Source organism: Polyodon spathula, chromosome 9 (genome assembly GCF_017654505.1).
Source record: "Polyodon spathula isolate WHYD16114869_AA chromosome 9, ASM1765450v1, whole genome shotgun sequence".
NCBI lineage: Eukaryota > Metazoa > Chordata > Actinopteri > Acipenseriformes > Polyodontidae > Polyodon > Polyodon spathula.
Genome location: NC_054542.1, coordinates 8,797,675 through 8,815,472, shown reverse-complemented (window position 1 = coordinate 8,815,472; position 17,798 = coordinate 8,797,675). Strand labels below are relative to the sequence as shown.

General features: G+C 37.7%; 1 protein-coding gene across 1 annotated transcript; it reads left to right on the top strand.

Annotated features, from left to right (window-relative positions):
- The first annotated feature begins 11,550 nt into the window (after positions 1 to 11,550).
- Positions 11,551 to 16,307, top strand: LOC121320395 (collagenase 3-like). Its single transcript, XM_041258678.1, has 10 exons — positions 11,551 to 11,695; positions 12,196 to 12,437; positions 12,572 to 12,720; positions 12,961 to 13,086; positions 13,420 to 13,581; positions 13,799 to 13,922; positions 14,379 to 14,512; positions 14,803 to 14,962; positions 15,122 to 15,225; positions 15,982 to 16,307. Exons 1-10 carry the CDS (start codon positions 11,591 to 11,593, stop codon positions 16,077 to 16,079), a joined length of 1,404 nt encoding a protein of 467 aa, XP_041114612.1. The 5' UTR covers positions 11,551 to 11,590; the 3' UTR covers positions 16,080 to 16,307.
- The last annotated feature ends 1,491 nt before the right edge of the window (positions 16,308 to 17,798 follow it).

The following is a 17,798-nucleotide window of genomic DNA, read 5'->3' as shown; positions in this document are numbered from 1 at the left end:
CATGTGTAATGTATTTAGAGCCCTGTTCATTATTGTTGCTGTATTGTATTGTAAGCTCATGTGTAATGTTTTTAGAGCCCTGTTCGTTATTGTTGCTGTATTGTGTTGTACGCTCATGTGTAATGTATTTAGAGCCCTGTTTATTATCATTGCTGTATTGTATTGTACGCTCATGTGCAATGTATTTAGAGCCCTGTTTATTATCATTGCTGTATTGTGTTGTACTTTTCCTCTCATGTAGATGTTCTTGGTGGGCTGTAGCAGTTTGTTTTTTTCATACTCACTCATGTTAAGATGTTTTCTGTGCTTGTTAACAATGATCTGGCCTCAGTGTCTGGCTTTTGCTTAGCGCCCATCTGTATGACTATGGTCACACAGTAGCCTCGAGTGCTGGCACAGACGCCTTTTGAGCTCCACACAGACTGCCCGGGGCACACCCCCCAGCCCAGGCGAGCTTAGCTGCTCAGTTGGTTACCTAGCAACGTGTCTCCTGTTCTGCGTCCCAGCTGCACACATTAGGTAAGAACTAGGGTGCTACACATATTTAAATATTTTGTTTTAGTATTTCATGCAATGCCTTATATTCTGACAACTTTATATAATTTCAATTTGTCACCTTCCATTAAATTTCAACAAGCAGCCCCTGATTTTTGCTTAACAAATTGAAATCGACTTGTGCAGTATATTTCTGTTACAGTGATGAGGGGTAATGAATAGAAAATCTGAAACCAGCTACCTATCCTGAACAATACACATGTGTGATAAATGTAATGCAGGCAGCCCAGGGTTGCAATCACACAACATACATTAGCATATGCTGCCCTGCTTTCAGAGTCATGTTAGGATTGGAAACTCTGGGAAACAAGAAAAGGAGATTGGACTGGGTTAGGGTGCTTTTACAATGGCAGGCTCACATATTTATTTAAAATTAGTTCAACACAAAATGTTGATTCAGCAGAATTTGGGGAAGTTTTCGACTAGGACTTTTTTATATTTATCATATGTTCCCCACACTGTATATAATACAAAAAATCTTCAGTTAATATACATGTGCACAGCCTCATTGTCTGAACAGTATTTCAATTTTAATGCTTTTATTCTTACTAGCCTAAGTAGGCATCTCCCCTTTCTGAATTCAGACAGTGATGCTTCCCCTAGTGGCAATACTTATACTGAAAACCCCTTAGATCCTAAAGCATTCTGCTAAGATCCCTTACTGAACCAGGCAGTGACACGTCATGCATTATCCTCTTTACTGAACAGACAGTGACATGTCATGCATTGTCCTCTTTATTGAACCAGGCAGTGACACGTCATGCAGTATCCTCTTTACTGAACAGTGACGTGCAGTGAGCGTGTAACCAGGCCCACCAATACCATTGTTCACAGAATGCCTGGGTGGTGCATTCTGGGGCATCCCAACATACACGAGTCATTGCATTATATAGCTCAAACATTATGCCATTATATTATATAGCTCAAACATTATACAATTCTATTATATAGCTCAAACATTATACCATTATATTATATAGCTCAAACATTATGCCATTACATTATATAGCTCAAACCCTGCTCTACTTACTATACATTTTGAAATGCAAATAAAAACATGCATGTCATAAAAATGTGAGTGTGCAGCATCGTTAATGGTGAATAATAGCATATTATTTCATAGTGAGAAGAGCAGTGTAGTTTCCAGTCCAGATATAAAGACAGCAGCCAATGTGTTAAAAACAGCAGCATCGGTTGCATCATTAGAATAAAGACTATACAGGAAGTCTTGAATAAATATGTTGCAGTTAAGTCTGGGTTTGAATGAGCAAGCTGTTAACTGCATTGCATAATTCAGCATGAGACACAAGTTGCAGAAGAGTTCCTGCAACACAGTTACAAAAACAAACACAATTGCTTAATGTTCTACTTAAACACCTATTTAAAAAAAAGAAAACTGTATCATGTCTTTTACAGTTAAACTGTTTTATTCAAGCTGTTATAGAATTCATGTCCAAGAGATACCAAATGTTGTTTACTTCAAACATTTATTTTTTTTAATTACTTTAATTTCCCAGGTAAGTTCTGTGCTCACCTGTAGATGCCAAACATTCTTATAGAGCCATGGCTGTGCCCAGAATACACATGGAATATTAGAACAATAGCACTATAGTAACACCCACTCCTCTCTCAATAGCACTATAGTAACACCCACTCCTCTCTCAATAGCGCTATAGTAACACCCACTCCTCTCTCAATAGCGCTATAGTAACACTCACTCCTCTCTCAATAGCGCTATAGTAACACTCACTCCTCTCTCAATAGCGCTATATTAACACTCACTCCTCTCTCTCTCAATAGCGCTATAGTAACACCCACTCCTCTCTCAATAGCGTTATAGTAATACTCACTCCTCTCTCTCTCAATAGCGCTATATTAACACTCACTCCTCTTTCAATAGCGCTACAATAACACTCACTCCTCTCTCAATAGCGTTATAGTAACACTCACTCCTCTCTCAATAGCGCTATAGTAACACTCACTCCTCTCTCTCTCAATAGCGCTATATTAACACTCACTCCTCTCTCTCTCAATAGCGCTATAGTAACACTCACTCCTCTCTCACTCACTAGCGCTATAGTAACACTCACTCCTCTCTCAATAGAGCTATAGTAACACTCACTCCTCTCTCTCTCAATAGCGCTATAGTAACACTCACTCCTCTCTCAATAGCGCTATAGTAACACTCACTCCTCTCTCAATAGCGCTATAGTAACACTCACTCCTCTCTCTCTCAATAGCGCTATATTAACACTCACTCCCTCTCTCTCTCAATAGCGCTATATTAACACTCACTCCTCTCTCTCTCAATAGCGCTATATTAACACTCACTCCTCTCTCTCTCAATAGCGCTATAGTAACACTCACTCCTCTCTCTCTCAATAGCGCTATAGTAACACTCACTCCTCTCTCTCTCAATAGCGCTATAGTAACACTCACTCCTCTCTCTCTCAATAGCGCTATAGTAACACTCACTCCTCTCTCTCTCAATAGCGCTATAGTAACACTCACTCCTCTCTCTCTCAATAGCGCTATAGTAACACTCACTCCTCTCTCAATAGCGCTATAGTAACACTCACTCCTCTCTCTCTCAATAGCGCTATAGTAACACGCACTCCTCTCTCAATAGCACTATAGTAACACTCACTCCTCTCTCAATAGTGCTATAGTAACACTCACTCCTCTCTCTCTCAATAGCGCTATAGTAACACGCACTCCTCTTTCAATAGCGCTATAGTAACACTCACTCCTCTCTCTCTCAATAGCGCTATAGTAACACTCACTCCTCTCTCAATAGTGCTATAGTAACACTCACCCCTCTCTCAATAGCACTATAGTAACACCCACTCCTCTCTCAATAGCGCTATAGTAACACTCACTCCTCTCTCAATAGCGCTATAGTAACACTCACTCCTCTCTCTCTCAATAGCGCTATATTAACACTCACTCCTCTCTCTCTCAATAGCGCTATAGTAACACCCACTCCTCTCTCTCTCAATAGCATTATAGTAACACTCACCCCTCTCTCAATAGCGCTATAGTAACACTCACTCCTCTCTCTCTCAATAGCGCTATAGTAACACCCACTCCTCTCTCTCTCAATAGCGTTATAGTAACACTCACCCCTCTCTCAATAGCGCTATAGTAACACTCACTCCTCTCTCAATAGCGCTATAGTAACACCCACTCCTCTCTCTCTCAATAGCATTATAGTAACACTCACTCCTCTCTCAATAGCGCTATAGTAACACTCACTCCTCTCTCTCTCAATAGCACTATAGTAACACCCACTCCTCTCTCAATAGCGCTATAGTAACACTCCTCTCTCAATAGCGCTATAGTAACTCTCACTCCTCTCTCTCTCAATAGCGCTATATTAACACTCACTCCTCTCTCTCTCAATAGCGCTATAGTAACACTCACTCCTCTCTCTCTCAATAGCGTTATAGTAACACTCACTCCTCTCTCTCTCAATAGCGTTATAGTAACACTCACTCCTCTCTCTCTCAATAGCGCTATAGTAACACTCACTCCTCTCTCAATAGCGTTATAGTAACACTCACTCCTCTCTCAATAGCGCTATAGTAACACTCACTCCTCTCTCAATAGCGCTATAGTAACACTCACTCCTCTCTCTCTCAATAGCGCTATAGTAACACCCACTCCTCTCTCAATAGCGCTATAGTAACACTCACTCCTCTCTCTCTCAATAGCGCTATATGAACACTCACTCCTCTCTCAATAGTGCTATAGTAACACTCACTCCTCTCTCTCAATAGCGCTATATTAACACTCACTCCTCTCTCAATAGCGTTATAGTAATACTCACCCCTCTCTCTCTCAATAGCGCTATATTAACACTCACTCCTCTCTCAATAACGCTATATTAACAGTTACCTCTCTCAATAGTGCTATATTAACACTCAATCCTCTCTCAATAGCGTTATAGTAACACTCACTCCTCTCTCTCTCAATAGTGCTATATTAACACTCACTTCTCTCTCAATAGCGTTATAGTAATATTCACCCCTCTCTCTCTCAATAGTGCTATATTAACACTCACTCCTCTCTCAATAGTGCTATAGTAACACTCACTCCTCTCTCTCTCAATAGTGCTATATTAACTCTCCTCTCTCAGTAGCTCTATATTAACACTCCTCTCTCAATAGTGCTATATTAACACTCCTCTCTCAATAGCGCTATATTAACTCCTTTCTCAGTAGCGCTCTATTAACACTCCTCTCTCAATAGCGCTCTATTAACACTCTTCTCTCAGTAGCGTTCTATTAACACTCCTCTCTCAATAGCGCTCTATTAACACTCCTCTCTCAGTAGCGCTCTATTAACACTCCTCTCTCAGTAGCGCTCTATTAACACTCCTCTCTCAGTAGCGCTCTATTAACACTCCTCTCTCAGTAGAGCTCTATTAACACTCCTCTCTCAGTAGAGCTATATTAACACTCCTCTCTCAATAGTGCTATATTAATACTCCTCTCTCAGTAGCACTCTATTAACGCCCCTCTCTCTTAACAGCTCTATATTTACACTAATTTCAATCAGCTAGTTTACATTAGCAGGTCCCACAGGTTGACCAGGTTCATTCCATACTTTGGTTAGGGTTAGGGTAAGGTTAAGGTTAGGGTTAGGGTTAGGTTTGGTTTGGGTTAGGTTTTCATAATTTTTTATCTGAAATAACTTTTTTTAATTTAGATGTATGAATGTTGAAGTTACATCTTTGAGAATATGTTTGTATTATAAGATTGCATGTATGTTGTTTAAAAAATATACAAATATTTGTATAAAAAAGTTTAACAATTACATCTAATCTGAAATACATAAAAATGTTGCAATGTATTACGATATGAATTGAAAACATTCCTTCTTCCTCAGGTTGCGCTCACTCTTTCATTGTTTATGACAATATCATATTGAACATGCAAAGTGTGCAATACTCTGTTTATGTGACAACGAACAGACAATCTTGCATCACTGCTTCTGAGAATCTTGCGCTCAAATATTTCACACAAGGACAAGAAAACCAAGTCAGGAAATGTTTACATACTTTTAAGATAACACAGCAAGACATCTTCATTGCACAAACTGATGAAATAACTGCTTTAATTAATGCATAGCCAGACATTCACATCTTTGATGATGTAACCCTATCAGATCTGATGGATTGCTTTGTGTATCTCAATACTCATAACTTGAAATAAACAAAGGGATTGTTGGGACACCATTACTTATCCTGGTTCCCGGGATGGATTTAAGCCTTGGTCTTGAGATGCTTTTAGGTGCTGTAGTACAAATCAATGCATTAGACTCTTTTCTACATATGGGGCTGGCTTCACAGACCCGGTCAGTACTAATCTGGGAATCCGTGAAACCAGACAGCAATTTATTTTTTACTCCAAACATGCTTAATTGAAAAGTGGTGGCTGTGGAAGATATCTGAAGTCTTATGTTATGCTTCTCAACCCATTCACAGTTTTTATTGTACATCTCCATCGTGTAGATTGTGTTTTCTGTAGAGCAGGATGCCTACATAGGGGCCCTATAAAAATGTACAGTAAGATTGCATTGCATTATAAAAATATACAGTAAGATTTCATTGCATTGTATTAAATGTGTTTGTCCCAAAGCTAACTTGAAGTGACGGGTATGTGACAATGGCTCCCGAATGTACTGTAAACATGCTGAAATCACCTTGTTTTACAGCTGTGTTGTGCAGCTATCATCAGTGTGGGAGTTCTGTCAGTCTCTTGTTGTCTCTCGTGATCCTGAGCCCGTCTCTCACGATCCTGAGCCTGTCTCTTGTTATTATTACTGTGGTATGTTCTGTGTTGTGAACCTCAATCCTGTTTTAAAGCTGAGCCAATGCTAGCCTTATATTTTCCAATAATAGCAGATTTTATTGAAATAGTTTTGTTTAATTTCTAATCTCTGTTGCTGTAACTATGGTGTCATAATGTTATATTTTTTGTATAAAGGTATTTAGGTTCAATGTGTAAAATGGTAAATGAACAAATTCTGCAAAAACAGCACCTCTTGTGAAACCTGAAACTCCCTTTGCTGCACACAGCACTGTATAGCAAGTAGTGTAAAAGCAGACCCATCACAACACATATAAACAGTACCAATCCATCCACACACAATGACTTGCATCACTTGTTTTGCATCACACGTCCATATTGCAGGAAGTGATTCAATGATTAGGCATGATGGTCTACACTTGTACAAATACAGGACAAGTCACTAGACTTGCAGTTTGTTAACATTTCATTCACAATTGGATCTGGAAACATAATAAATGTAAGTTGAGCAAAGTGGTATTTTCCTATATATACAGTATTGTCACAAGTAATGCTGAATCAGCTAGGCTGGTCAGTAAAACATTGAATCCTTTTGTATGGAGAATTTCAGTAGCTAAGGCTCATGGTTCAGCAACTGATTCAGATTCAGTTGTATTGAGTTTGTCCAGTGATGATGTGAGGCAGAACAGTAATTGGATACCAGAAAATATGAATAACAGTGAGTTTTGGCCCCCTACTCTATTCTGGATGAATGGCATCCCTTCTAAAGTGTCTCTATGTGAGCAGAAAGAAATGTATAGTAACAATGTGTACAGATCCAGAACTATTGTACATGATGCAGAAGTAACCCTGACACATAAATTAAAACATAATCCTCTTGTTAAATGTGCATGTAATATGTGCCAAAGCAAGTCATCAGTGACTGGGCTCAGACTTTGTCCGGCATGCAGTCATTTGGCTAAACACTGTAGAATCTTGTTTGAATGCAATGATTCTGTAGGAGTTTCTTTCTCTCATTTAAATGTAAACCCAAAAAGATATTAAGAGGATTGAATGCATGAGTTGTGAAAAGGTCACTTAGTGAAATGGGCACATCTGAGAAAATTAAAATGTGAGGAAGGTGTCCCTGCTAAGCGTGTACAAGTGTCTTGTAGGTACAAAGTCAAGGCCATGGCGACTCACACCTGTGATGCAAGACAATGGATTCGAGAGCCTATTGTCGTGTTCGCTGAGCCTGCCCGAGTTAAACCTGAGACCAAAGTGGAGTCTTGCTGGGAGCGAGCTGAAATCCTGGACATGGATTGGAGAATTTAAAATGAAATGTATTAATGCAATAATATGTGTTATAATCTTTTGTAGTGTTTGTATAATCTTTAGTTTGGAAAATTATGTAAATGTGTAATCAAATGTAATGTTCAATGCTGCTTTAATCAATAATTGTGAAAATCATGCGTTCTTTAGGTATAAAATAATGCAGTAAGAAACTGGTATAAAATGATGTAGTAAGAAACTGGTATAATTTAATACATAGCCAGCTTTTGGGCAGTGGCCAGCTTTTGAGCAGTTTCTTATCAAGATGGGCTTGACTCCCAGAATTAAGACAGGTTTCTGTAGCACTTTTTTACTGTGTAAAGTAGGATGAAATAGGACTTTGTATAGTATGCTTGCCTTAAGAAGTAGTACGAACAATAGTATAAAATGCGTACACATGCTTAAACACTGCCTGCTATGATAAAATGCATAGAACTGTTTCTCATCAGGAAAAGTTCACATTTAAACAACTCTGCGGTTTCTCTTACTTCATCTCTTCTCTTCCTATATTGGGAAGTTGGGGAATGGGGAAGATGAATGGAATGAAATACCTGATGTGCTTACTATGAAATTGAAATATAAAAAAGCAATTTTCAGAAAAAGAATAGAAGATGGGTTTTAAGAAAATAAAAACTTTATAACTTGCTGTGAGCCTGTCTTAAAGTTGTGCCTGAAAGGGAAGGGATAGTTGGCACGAAGAGTGGAGTTCTCTTATCAAACAACGTCAAGGTTAGAGTGTTTTCTCACCATAGAAAAAGTGGAAAAAACCTTAATTATCACTGAAAATTGGGAAACTAAGTGCACAGCTAGCAAACTGGTTTTAGCTGGTTTTTGTACAGCTAAAAAAAATAGGAGGTCGTCCGCAGTTCAGCTGAGTTTCGTGCTGTTAGGAAACTCATAGGACAGAGACATTACAATCTTACACTTAAATAAAAAACAAATAGATTACCCATGAAGAGAAACTCTATATTGGAAAAACATAAGATGGAAGCTCCCTATAATATCTGTTAAGCACACGCCTGTAAAGAGAGAAGGAAAACTAATTTGAAGAATAGAATGGCATGAGGGAATATATTATTAGACATTAATACATATAATCAATATAATCATAACTAATAGTGTTGTATATATTTCAAACAACACTCATATATTCAAAACAATATTATTCTCTTTGTCTGCACATATAAAATAAAGGAACAGCAAGGGTCCTGCGGGGACAACAAGAGTCCAGTGAACTATGTTTTACCTAACTTTTTAGATAAAGGAGGGGTCGAGAAATGAGCGGATGAGATCATGATCGGATGTGTGGACCAGGTGTCATATCTTGAAAAGTTGCTGACATAAGGCTCTACATTTTCAGGCTGTTGTGTGCCAAAGAAATAAGATTGGACTTGATAAAGATTCTCCATGTATTCCTATGGAGACAAATTCTATAAAACCTCACACCTTTCGCAAAGGGGTACCACAATCAAGACCTTTGCTTGACAGGGTGAAGTGGTCCATCACTTACAGATCTCCACAAGACAATTCTGATTCCTTTGTTCACGCTAATTTTTCTTATAATAGGAGGTAAGCATATTACTAACATTGTTATATCTCACATGTATTGGTTGTATTGCTATAAGGTTTTGAAACTATGTTTTGGTTTTAAGAGAGTGTTATATTGAATAAAACTGAAATATAGAAGTGGGTGCTTGTAGACCGCATGTATTGGAATTTGGTGGTCTGATCACCCTACCTTTCCAATATTAAAAGCATTTTAATAAAGCGAAAGAGCATTGCTCTGATTCGTAAAACTTCAAATGAACGAGTCTTGAGTGCCTTTCTTTCTGATTAAATAGAGGTTATATGGGCATACATACAGCTCGTCCAGTGCTCGAACATAAACTACTAGGAGTTATAACGTCTCCCCTGAGTTAAGAGTGTGTGCAGAGTAAATAGAAAATAAATAAGACCGAATAAAAAGAGTAGGTGAAAATCTGCTAAACGCAGCAGACGTGCCAGTGGGTATCTATATATACACACACACACACCGCTGTGCAAGTCTTAGACATGTTACATTGTTCTAGTCTGATGCATTATGAGCACCAACAATTTACTCCACTCGTAACTGGCAGAAGACACAGGGGTCGTTGTCCATCAAATCAACAGTACAAGTTCACTCTTGAAATCAGGACTTAATGGATGTGTTTCAGTAAGGCTACCTCTGCTACAAAGAGTATCAAAACTAAAAGGCTAAAATATGCAATCAGTAGTCATTTTAAAAGCCTGATTTCATATCCATCTTCATTATCTGTTGCCTTTATTAAACCCAATTCATGTCCATGTAGTGCTGCCCTCTTGTGGCAACACGCAATGGATGCATTCTAGAAGTGCTTCAAACAATGAACACTGTCAGAAATAATGTAGGTTAAATGAAGCATTGTGGGTACAGACTTGGACCCCTGTCCACAAGATGTGCTTCAAACCTCCAGAGCTACTCATGAAAATGACCCTGGCCCTCTTTGTACAGTGCCTAAGATGCTTGATTGAGATATTGCAATAAAAGTTAAGAACACTTTTTGTAGAATTTCAGTGATTATTCATTATTAAAATTATCAAATTAGATATTTGTATGTATCTTCTTATTAAACTATATTGTTTATTACTTACCTTAAAAATGTAATTAACACAAAATATGCAACATCGCTTTGTACTTTCTCTTAGCACATGAAGTCAATAAGGCATGGGTTAGGGTTAGGGTTAAGGGTTAGGGGTTATTACTGGTATTCATTTTTACAGTTTTAACTGAATTTAAATATTTTATAAGTAATAATAATAATAATAATAATAATAATAATAATAATAATAATAATAATAATAATAAAAACATATACACATATATACTTTACACACATAGCCATACATACTTACATACATGCACATACATCCCATACACACATATATACCCATGCACACATACCATACACACAGCACAGTTACTAGAAATATATATATACTATGTATCTCTGTCAAAAATGTTTAAGATAGATAGATAGAGAGAGATAGACCTATCACAGTCAACAAATAAATAAGCAAATAAATAAATAAATACGTAAAACTAGATGAAAGCCCCATTGGAGCTGTGCTGGTTAACACACATTTTGACTGCATCATTGAATCTGAATGAATGCAAAGACTCTGCCGATGATTTCAATATAAAAAGTGTCACTGAATCTGAATGAATGTAAAGACTCTGCCAATGATTTCAATATAAAAAGTGTCATTGAATCTGAATGAATGTAAAGACACTGCCAATGATTTCAATATAAAACGTGTCATTGAATCTGAATGAATGTAAAGACTCTGCCAATGATTTTAATATAAAACGTGTCATTGAATCTGAATGAATGTAAAGACTCTGCCAATGATTTCAATATAAAACGTTTCATTGAATCTGAATGAATGTAAAGACTCTGCCAATGATTTCAATATAAAAAGTGTCACTGAATCTGAATGAATGTAAAGACTCTGCCAATGATTTCAATATAAAAAGTGTCATTGAATCTGAATGAATGTAAAGACTCTGCCAATGATTTCAATATAAAGTGTCATTGAATCTGAATGAATGTAAAGACTCTGCCAATGATTTCAATATAAAGTGTCATTGAATCTGAATGAATGTAAAGACTCTGCCAATGATTTCAATATAAAAAGTCCTAATTTAATTAAGTTAAGATGCTACTACATCCTGCATTACACAATTAGGGCTTTATCTCAAGTGATAATCTGAGGGTGTTTCCTTCCTTCTTATTTCTCACTAAACAAATGACTAATGGCATTGCTTAAGAAGCACGGCATCAGAGTGCTATAAAAGAGCCTCAGATCTCAAAGAGGCTTTATCTCCAGCAGCAGGTAATCCAGACAAGAACATGATGTGGATGAAACTCTTAGTGCTGAGTGCTCTGGCTCTGTCAGCCCACGCAGTGCCCATATTCACAGCAGACAATGGAGAAGACAACATGGACTTTGCAAAGGCAATGACTTTTTAATAAACCCTTTTTCAATATATTGGAGTGGAAATGCATATTATTATTATTATTATCATTATTATTATCATTATTTTTGTTGTTGTTGTTATTATTATTATTATTATTATTATTATTATTATTATTATTATTATTATTATTATTATTTATTTTTATTGTTGTTGTTATTATTATTATTATTATTATTATTATTTTGTTGTTGTTGTTATTATTATTATTATTATTATTATTATTATTATTATTATTATTATTATTATTATTATTATTATTTATTATTATTATTATTATTTTTATTATTATTATTATTATTATTATTATTATTATTATTATTATTATTATTATTTTGTTGTTGTTGTTATTATTATTATTATTATTATTATTATTATTATTATTATTATTATTATTATTATTAGTAGCAGTGGCAGTATCATTGGTTTCATTGATTGCTGTTTTATTTTGTTGTATTCATGGATTCCCAATTTTCTCAGAAATATCTCAAGCATTTCTACAACCTCACATCCACTCAAGGCCCTACAGCCCGAAGAAGGAATGTTGAATTGATGGACAAAGTTAAAGAAATGCAGAAGTTCTTTGGCCTCCATATGAGTGGAGTGATGGACTCTGACACTCTCAAAGTGATGAAGAAACCAAGATGTGGAGTCCCTGATGTAGAGCAGTACGCAACCTACCCAGGAGGTCAGAAGTGGACAACAAACAGCCTCACATACAGGTAGTTGAACTCATCTCTTAAACCCACTGAACAACTCTAAATAGCTGCTCTAAAGAGATAGGTCAAAGAGCAGCTGGCTAGGTTAACTACTATACTCGACTTTATGTTTATTTTGAACCATCTCAATTTTTCAGGATTGAGAACTACACACCGGATATGTCTATTTCTGATGTCAACAAAGCCATAGAGAAAGCTTTTCAAGTGTGGAGCAAAGTGACCCCGCTGAAGTTCACAAGACTCACCAGCGGCACGGCTGATATAATGATCTCCTTTGCAGTTCGAGGTAAACTTGTTGCTGTGGCATCGGTTCAACATGCACCTGCTATCATGCCTCTTTCAAAATGCTGTTAGATCTTTGCCTTTCCCGTTTCTGGTACACTGCTAACATGATCAACTTTATTTGTATCACAACTCATGGCTGTGTCTAATCCAATTATAAAGTGACCAACCAGTTGGTTAATACTGTACTTGCAAGACAGATTTGCAAGGAGGAGTTTAAAAAGATGTTTGCATTTCCTTCCAGATCACCATGACTCATATCCCTTCGATGGTCCTGAAGGCACTTTGGCTCACGCTTTTGCACCTGCACCCGACATCGGAGGCGACACTCATTTTGACGACGATGAAACCTTTTCTGTTGGATCAGCTGGTAAGCCATTCAGAAAGACAACAGGCACAGTGAAAACACCAGTGATGTAACTGCTTTAAACAGTGGAGACACTTTCTTTACCATAAGGCTGTAATGTTGCACAACACATCCATTCATATTTTCAGACGCTTTAATGTAGATTTGATTGTGTTTTTTTGAAAATGCTCAAATGACTGTGTTAGGTAAAACAGATAAGAATCAAGGTACAAAAACACTATTGAAACCTGATCAAGTAGACAAATATTGTGTCTTGTGCCGTCTTCTTCTCTTGTGCTTGTTGAAGTTGTGGATAAGAATATATGCAGCTCACTTGTTCCCATCTGTTGGTTTTAGGATATAACCTGTTCCTTGTGGCTGCTCACGAATTTGGCCATGCTCTTGGACTATCTCATTCCCAGAATCCCGGGGCCTTGATGTATCCCATCTACAGCTACACGGACACCAGCAACTATGCTCTCCCTCTGGATGATGTTCAAGGGATTCAGTCTCTCTATGGTAAGTGAGGCATGTGAGCTGTATACAGATCAATTATGAGACCATCTTAAAGTGTTCTTGAAACATTATGTATTAACTACTGTCTATAGCTTTGCTGTTCAATAAGCATGCTGACAATATGCTCTCCCATAGAATACATATACATTGCACAGTAGACCCACACAAACCAATGTACAGGAATTTATATTTACTTACTATATGCTAACTTTGTCATTAGGTCCAAACCCTGTTCCGAACCCAGACCCAAATACACACCCAGCAACTCCCAATGCCTGCGATCCCAATCTGGTCCTGGATGCCATCACCAGCTTACGTGGAGAAACAATGTATTTCAAAGACAGGTAACAAAACCTAGTGTGGTTTGTACACTTCAACTCCCCTGCACTTAGAACACTAAATCAGATATGACAGCTTGTCGAAGTAGGGTTAATGCTTAAACACTGAGGCTCAGCTGTGTAAGTAGGATTTGTTTTTCTTTAAACTTGATATTCGCTTTTATACAGTAAGTTGGTAAACCTTACCAAACTAATGTATTCTGGAGAATCTAGTACTGCAGATATGGAAAGGACTGACTGCAGTGTTCTTGTTTCTGGTGGGAGTGACTTGTTCTTTATTTTGTCCTTGTGGTTCTTTGCAGACTGCAACTGTCCATTGCATCTCCTTCACTGAATGTAGTTCAAAAGATCTGAATGTGGGAATGTTTTGAATTTATAATGCAACCTGTATTTTTCCTTTCAAGACGTTATTGCTGCTTCCATGAATACAGCAGCTTTGTTAAAAAGGCCCTTTCCCCACAGGTTCTTCTGGAGGCAGATCCCTCAGAATAGGCAGGTTGAGCAGTACACCATCACTTCCTTCTGGCCAGAGTTGCCCAGCAAAATTGATGCTGCTTATGAGAGCCAACACATCGACAGGGTCTTTCTGTTTAAAGGTAACGTCACTATGAGAGCCAACACAGAGACAGGGTCTTTCTGTTTAAAGGTAACATCACTATGAGAGCCAACACAGAGACAGGGTCTTTCTGTTTAAAGGTAATGTCACTATGAGAGCCAACACAGAGACAGGGTCTTTCTGTTTAAATATTATTATTATTATTATTATTATTATTATTATTATTATTATTATACATGAACCAGATAAGGATGTTTTGAAACTGTGAAACAACAATAAGGAATGCATTTGAAGAATCAAAAGTTATTCGTTTTCCTCTATGTTTCACAGGAGCTGAATATTGGGCTCTGTTTGGGTATAACATTGACCAGGGCTTCCCTCAAAGCATTCACAACCTGGGCTTCCCTAAGAATGTGAACAAAATTGATGCAGCACTTCACAATGAAAATACTGGGAAAACCTTCTTCTTTGTTGGGAATCAATACTACAGGTAATGTAGACTGAGTGACCTGCAGCTTTTTAAAGCACTCTTTCCGATACTTTGCTCCTCACAGACTAGGTACCCAGTACACCTCTTCTTAGTCTTACCGTGTTGTTAGGTACCCGGTACACCTCTTCTTAGTCTTATCATGTTGTTTTCATTTTTCAGTTATGATGACAGCACAAAGAAAATGGACAGGGGGTTCCCCAGATTGATAGAAGAAGATTTCACAGGAATCAGGGGGAAAGTTGATGCCGCTATTCAAATCAGAGGTATCATTAACTGCAACACATAATATGCACCTGCTTTCCTGACTAATAACCCTAACCCTAACCCTCACCCTTTCCTGATTAATAACACTACCCCTCACCAAACCCTTTCCTGATTAATAACACTACCCCTCACCAAACCCTTTCCTGATTAATAACACTACCCCTCACCAAACCCTTTCCTGATTAATAACACTACCCCTCACCAAACCCTTTCCTGATTAATAATCCTAACCCTAACCCTCACCATTTCCTGATTAATAACACTAACCCTCACCAAACCCTTTCCTGATTAATAACACTACCCCTCACCAAACCCTTTCCTGATTAATAATCCTAACCCTAACCCTCACCATTTCCTGATTAATAACACTACCCCTCACCAAACCCTTTCCTGATTAATAACACTAACACTAACACTAACACTAATTTGATCCACAACAGGACTTAACGAGTCATGATGAGTGAATATAGGGAACATTCAGAAAGACTGGATTAAATCATAGTGATGGTGACACCACAGCCATTAGAAAGGATGGCAGTAGCGTGAACTTCATGGACTTAATTCAGTCTCAGTGAACTTGTTAAACCAGACCTCATCTAAAACTTAGAACAAGCACAGATATCTACCCAGTAACTAACTAAACTCTTCAGTATATATCTACATATCTTCATTTCCTCCTTTGTCAGGAGCCTCCTTCTGTCATGTATTGTTACTCAATGCAAATTTCCCATTTTTTCTCATTTTTCTTTTTCCAGGATTCATGTACCTCTACAATGGACCAAGGGTGTTTGAATATAGTTGTAATTCCAAGAGACTTTTCCGTGTTATGAACAGTAACTACAACCTGTGTTAAATACCAGATTTCACTGCAAAACAATGAGTTCAATTTACTGATATATATATATGTTTTTCTCATAATAAGAGATTTTACAGAATTGCTTTGATATTTTAATAAAACTTTTAAGTGTTAATTTTTTAATTTAAATGTATTTGTAAATGATATTAAATTATTTTAAATGCTGTTTACTGCAATATTTATGGCAATATTCAGTTCTGAAATAAAATAATTAAAAATTTTAAATGATTTGATTTTTATTTATTTTAAGTTTCCCTTTTTTGTGACTAATATTGTGTTTCACCTTTCTATTGATTTTCACATCCCTTTCTCCTGTACATCTGGGTTTGTGTACTAGTGAGAGGGACTGGAAACATTCGGAACTACTGCTTTAACAGATCATCAGCTCAATCAAGTTTGCAGTTCCTGAAACCTTTCAAATGTTTTACAGAGGGTTGGACTTGTTTTGTTATTTTTCAAGTCATTGTTAATCTTAAAAAACAATCTTTAGAACAGTTTACAAAACAGGGTCCCATCAGTCCTTAAACAGTTTGAGCATGTTAGTTACTTGACAGGACCAGCTTGAGAGTTTACTGCTGACTAATATCAGATTACTTAGTATATAATGAAGAGACAGCTAAACAGTGAAGCAGGATTGAAACATGGCTTCTTTGATAAATTATGAATGCTATACACACACACACACACACACACACACACACAGTGAGAGTGCTGGAGCGGTTACACAAGATAACCTGAACACAATAAATACAGACACACAGATATAGCACACACACACACACACAGTGAGAGTGATGGAGCAGTTACACAAGATAACCTGAATACAATAAATACAGACACACAGATATAGCACACACACACACACAGTGAGAGTGATGGAGCAGTTACACAAGATAACCTGAATACAATAAATACAGACACACAGATATAGCACACACACACACAGTGAGAGTGATGGAGCAGTTACACAAGATAACCTGAACACAATAAATACAGACACACAGATATAGCACACACACACACACACACACACACACAGTGAGAGTGATGGAGCAGTTACACAAGATAACCTGAACACAATAAATACAGACACAGACACACACACACACACACACACACACACACACACAGTGAGAGTCTGGCGCAGCTACACAAGATAAATTGAACACAATAAGCACTGCTGCACACACACACAAAATCCCAGCTGTAGCACAGACACACACACACAATACCAATTGCAGCACACGCGCACTGTTATACAGACACACACACAGACAATGCAGCACATACGCACACACACACACACACTGTTATATAGACACTGCAGCACAGGCACACACACACACACACACAATACCAACTCCAGCACATGCACACTGTTATACAGACACTGCAGCACAGACACACAGATTCTGAAATGCAGGTGTAGACCAGCGTGTAGTTGTGACTCTGTGTCTCTCCCTCTGCCTCTCTCAGGATTACGAGTGGAGCCTGCGCTTGTTGAGTGTGGATGATATGGAGCTGCTGGCGACCCGCATGCTTCACCCTGAGGCTGTGGCGTGGATGGAGTTATCCTTCCTGGACTGAGGAATAGTGCTGCTGCCCTCCGCCCTCTGCTCTTTGCCTTCTCACCTCTCCTTACTTTGTGTAAACTAATAGAAGCACACCCACTGAGCAAGGCATTGAGTAGCCGAGATCCTAGCCATCTCAAGTCCA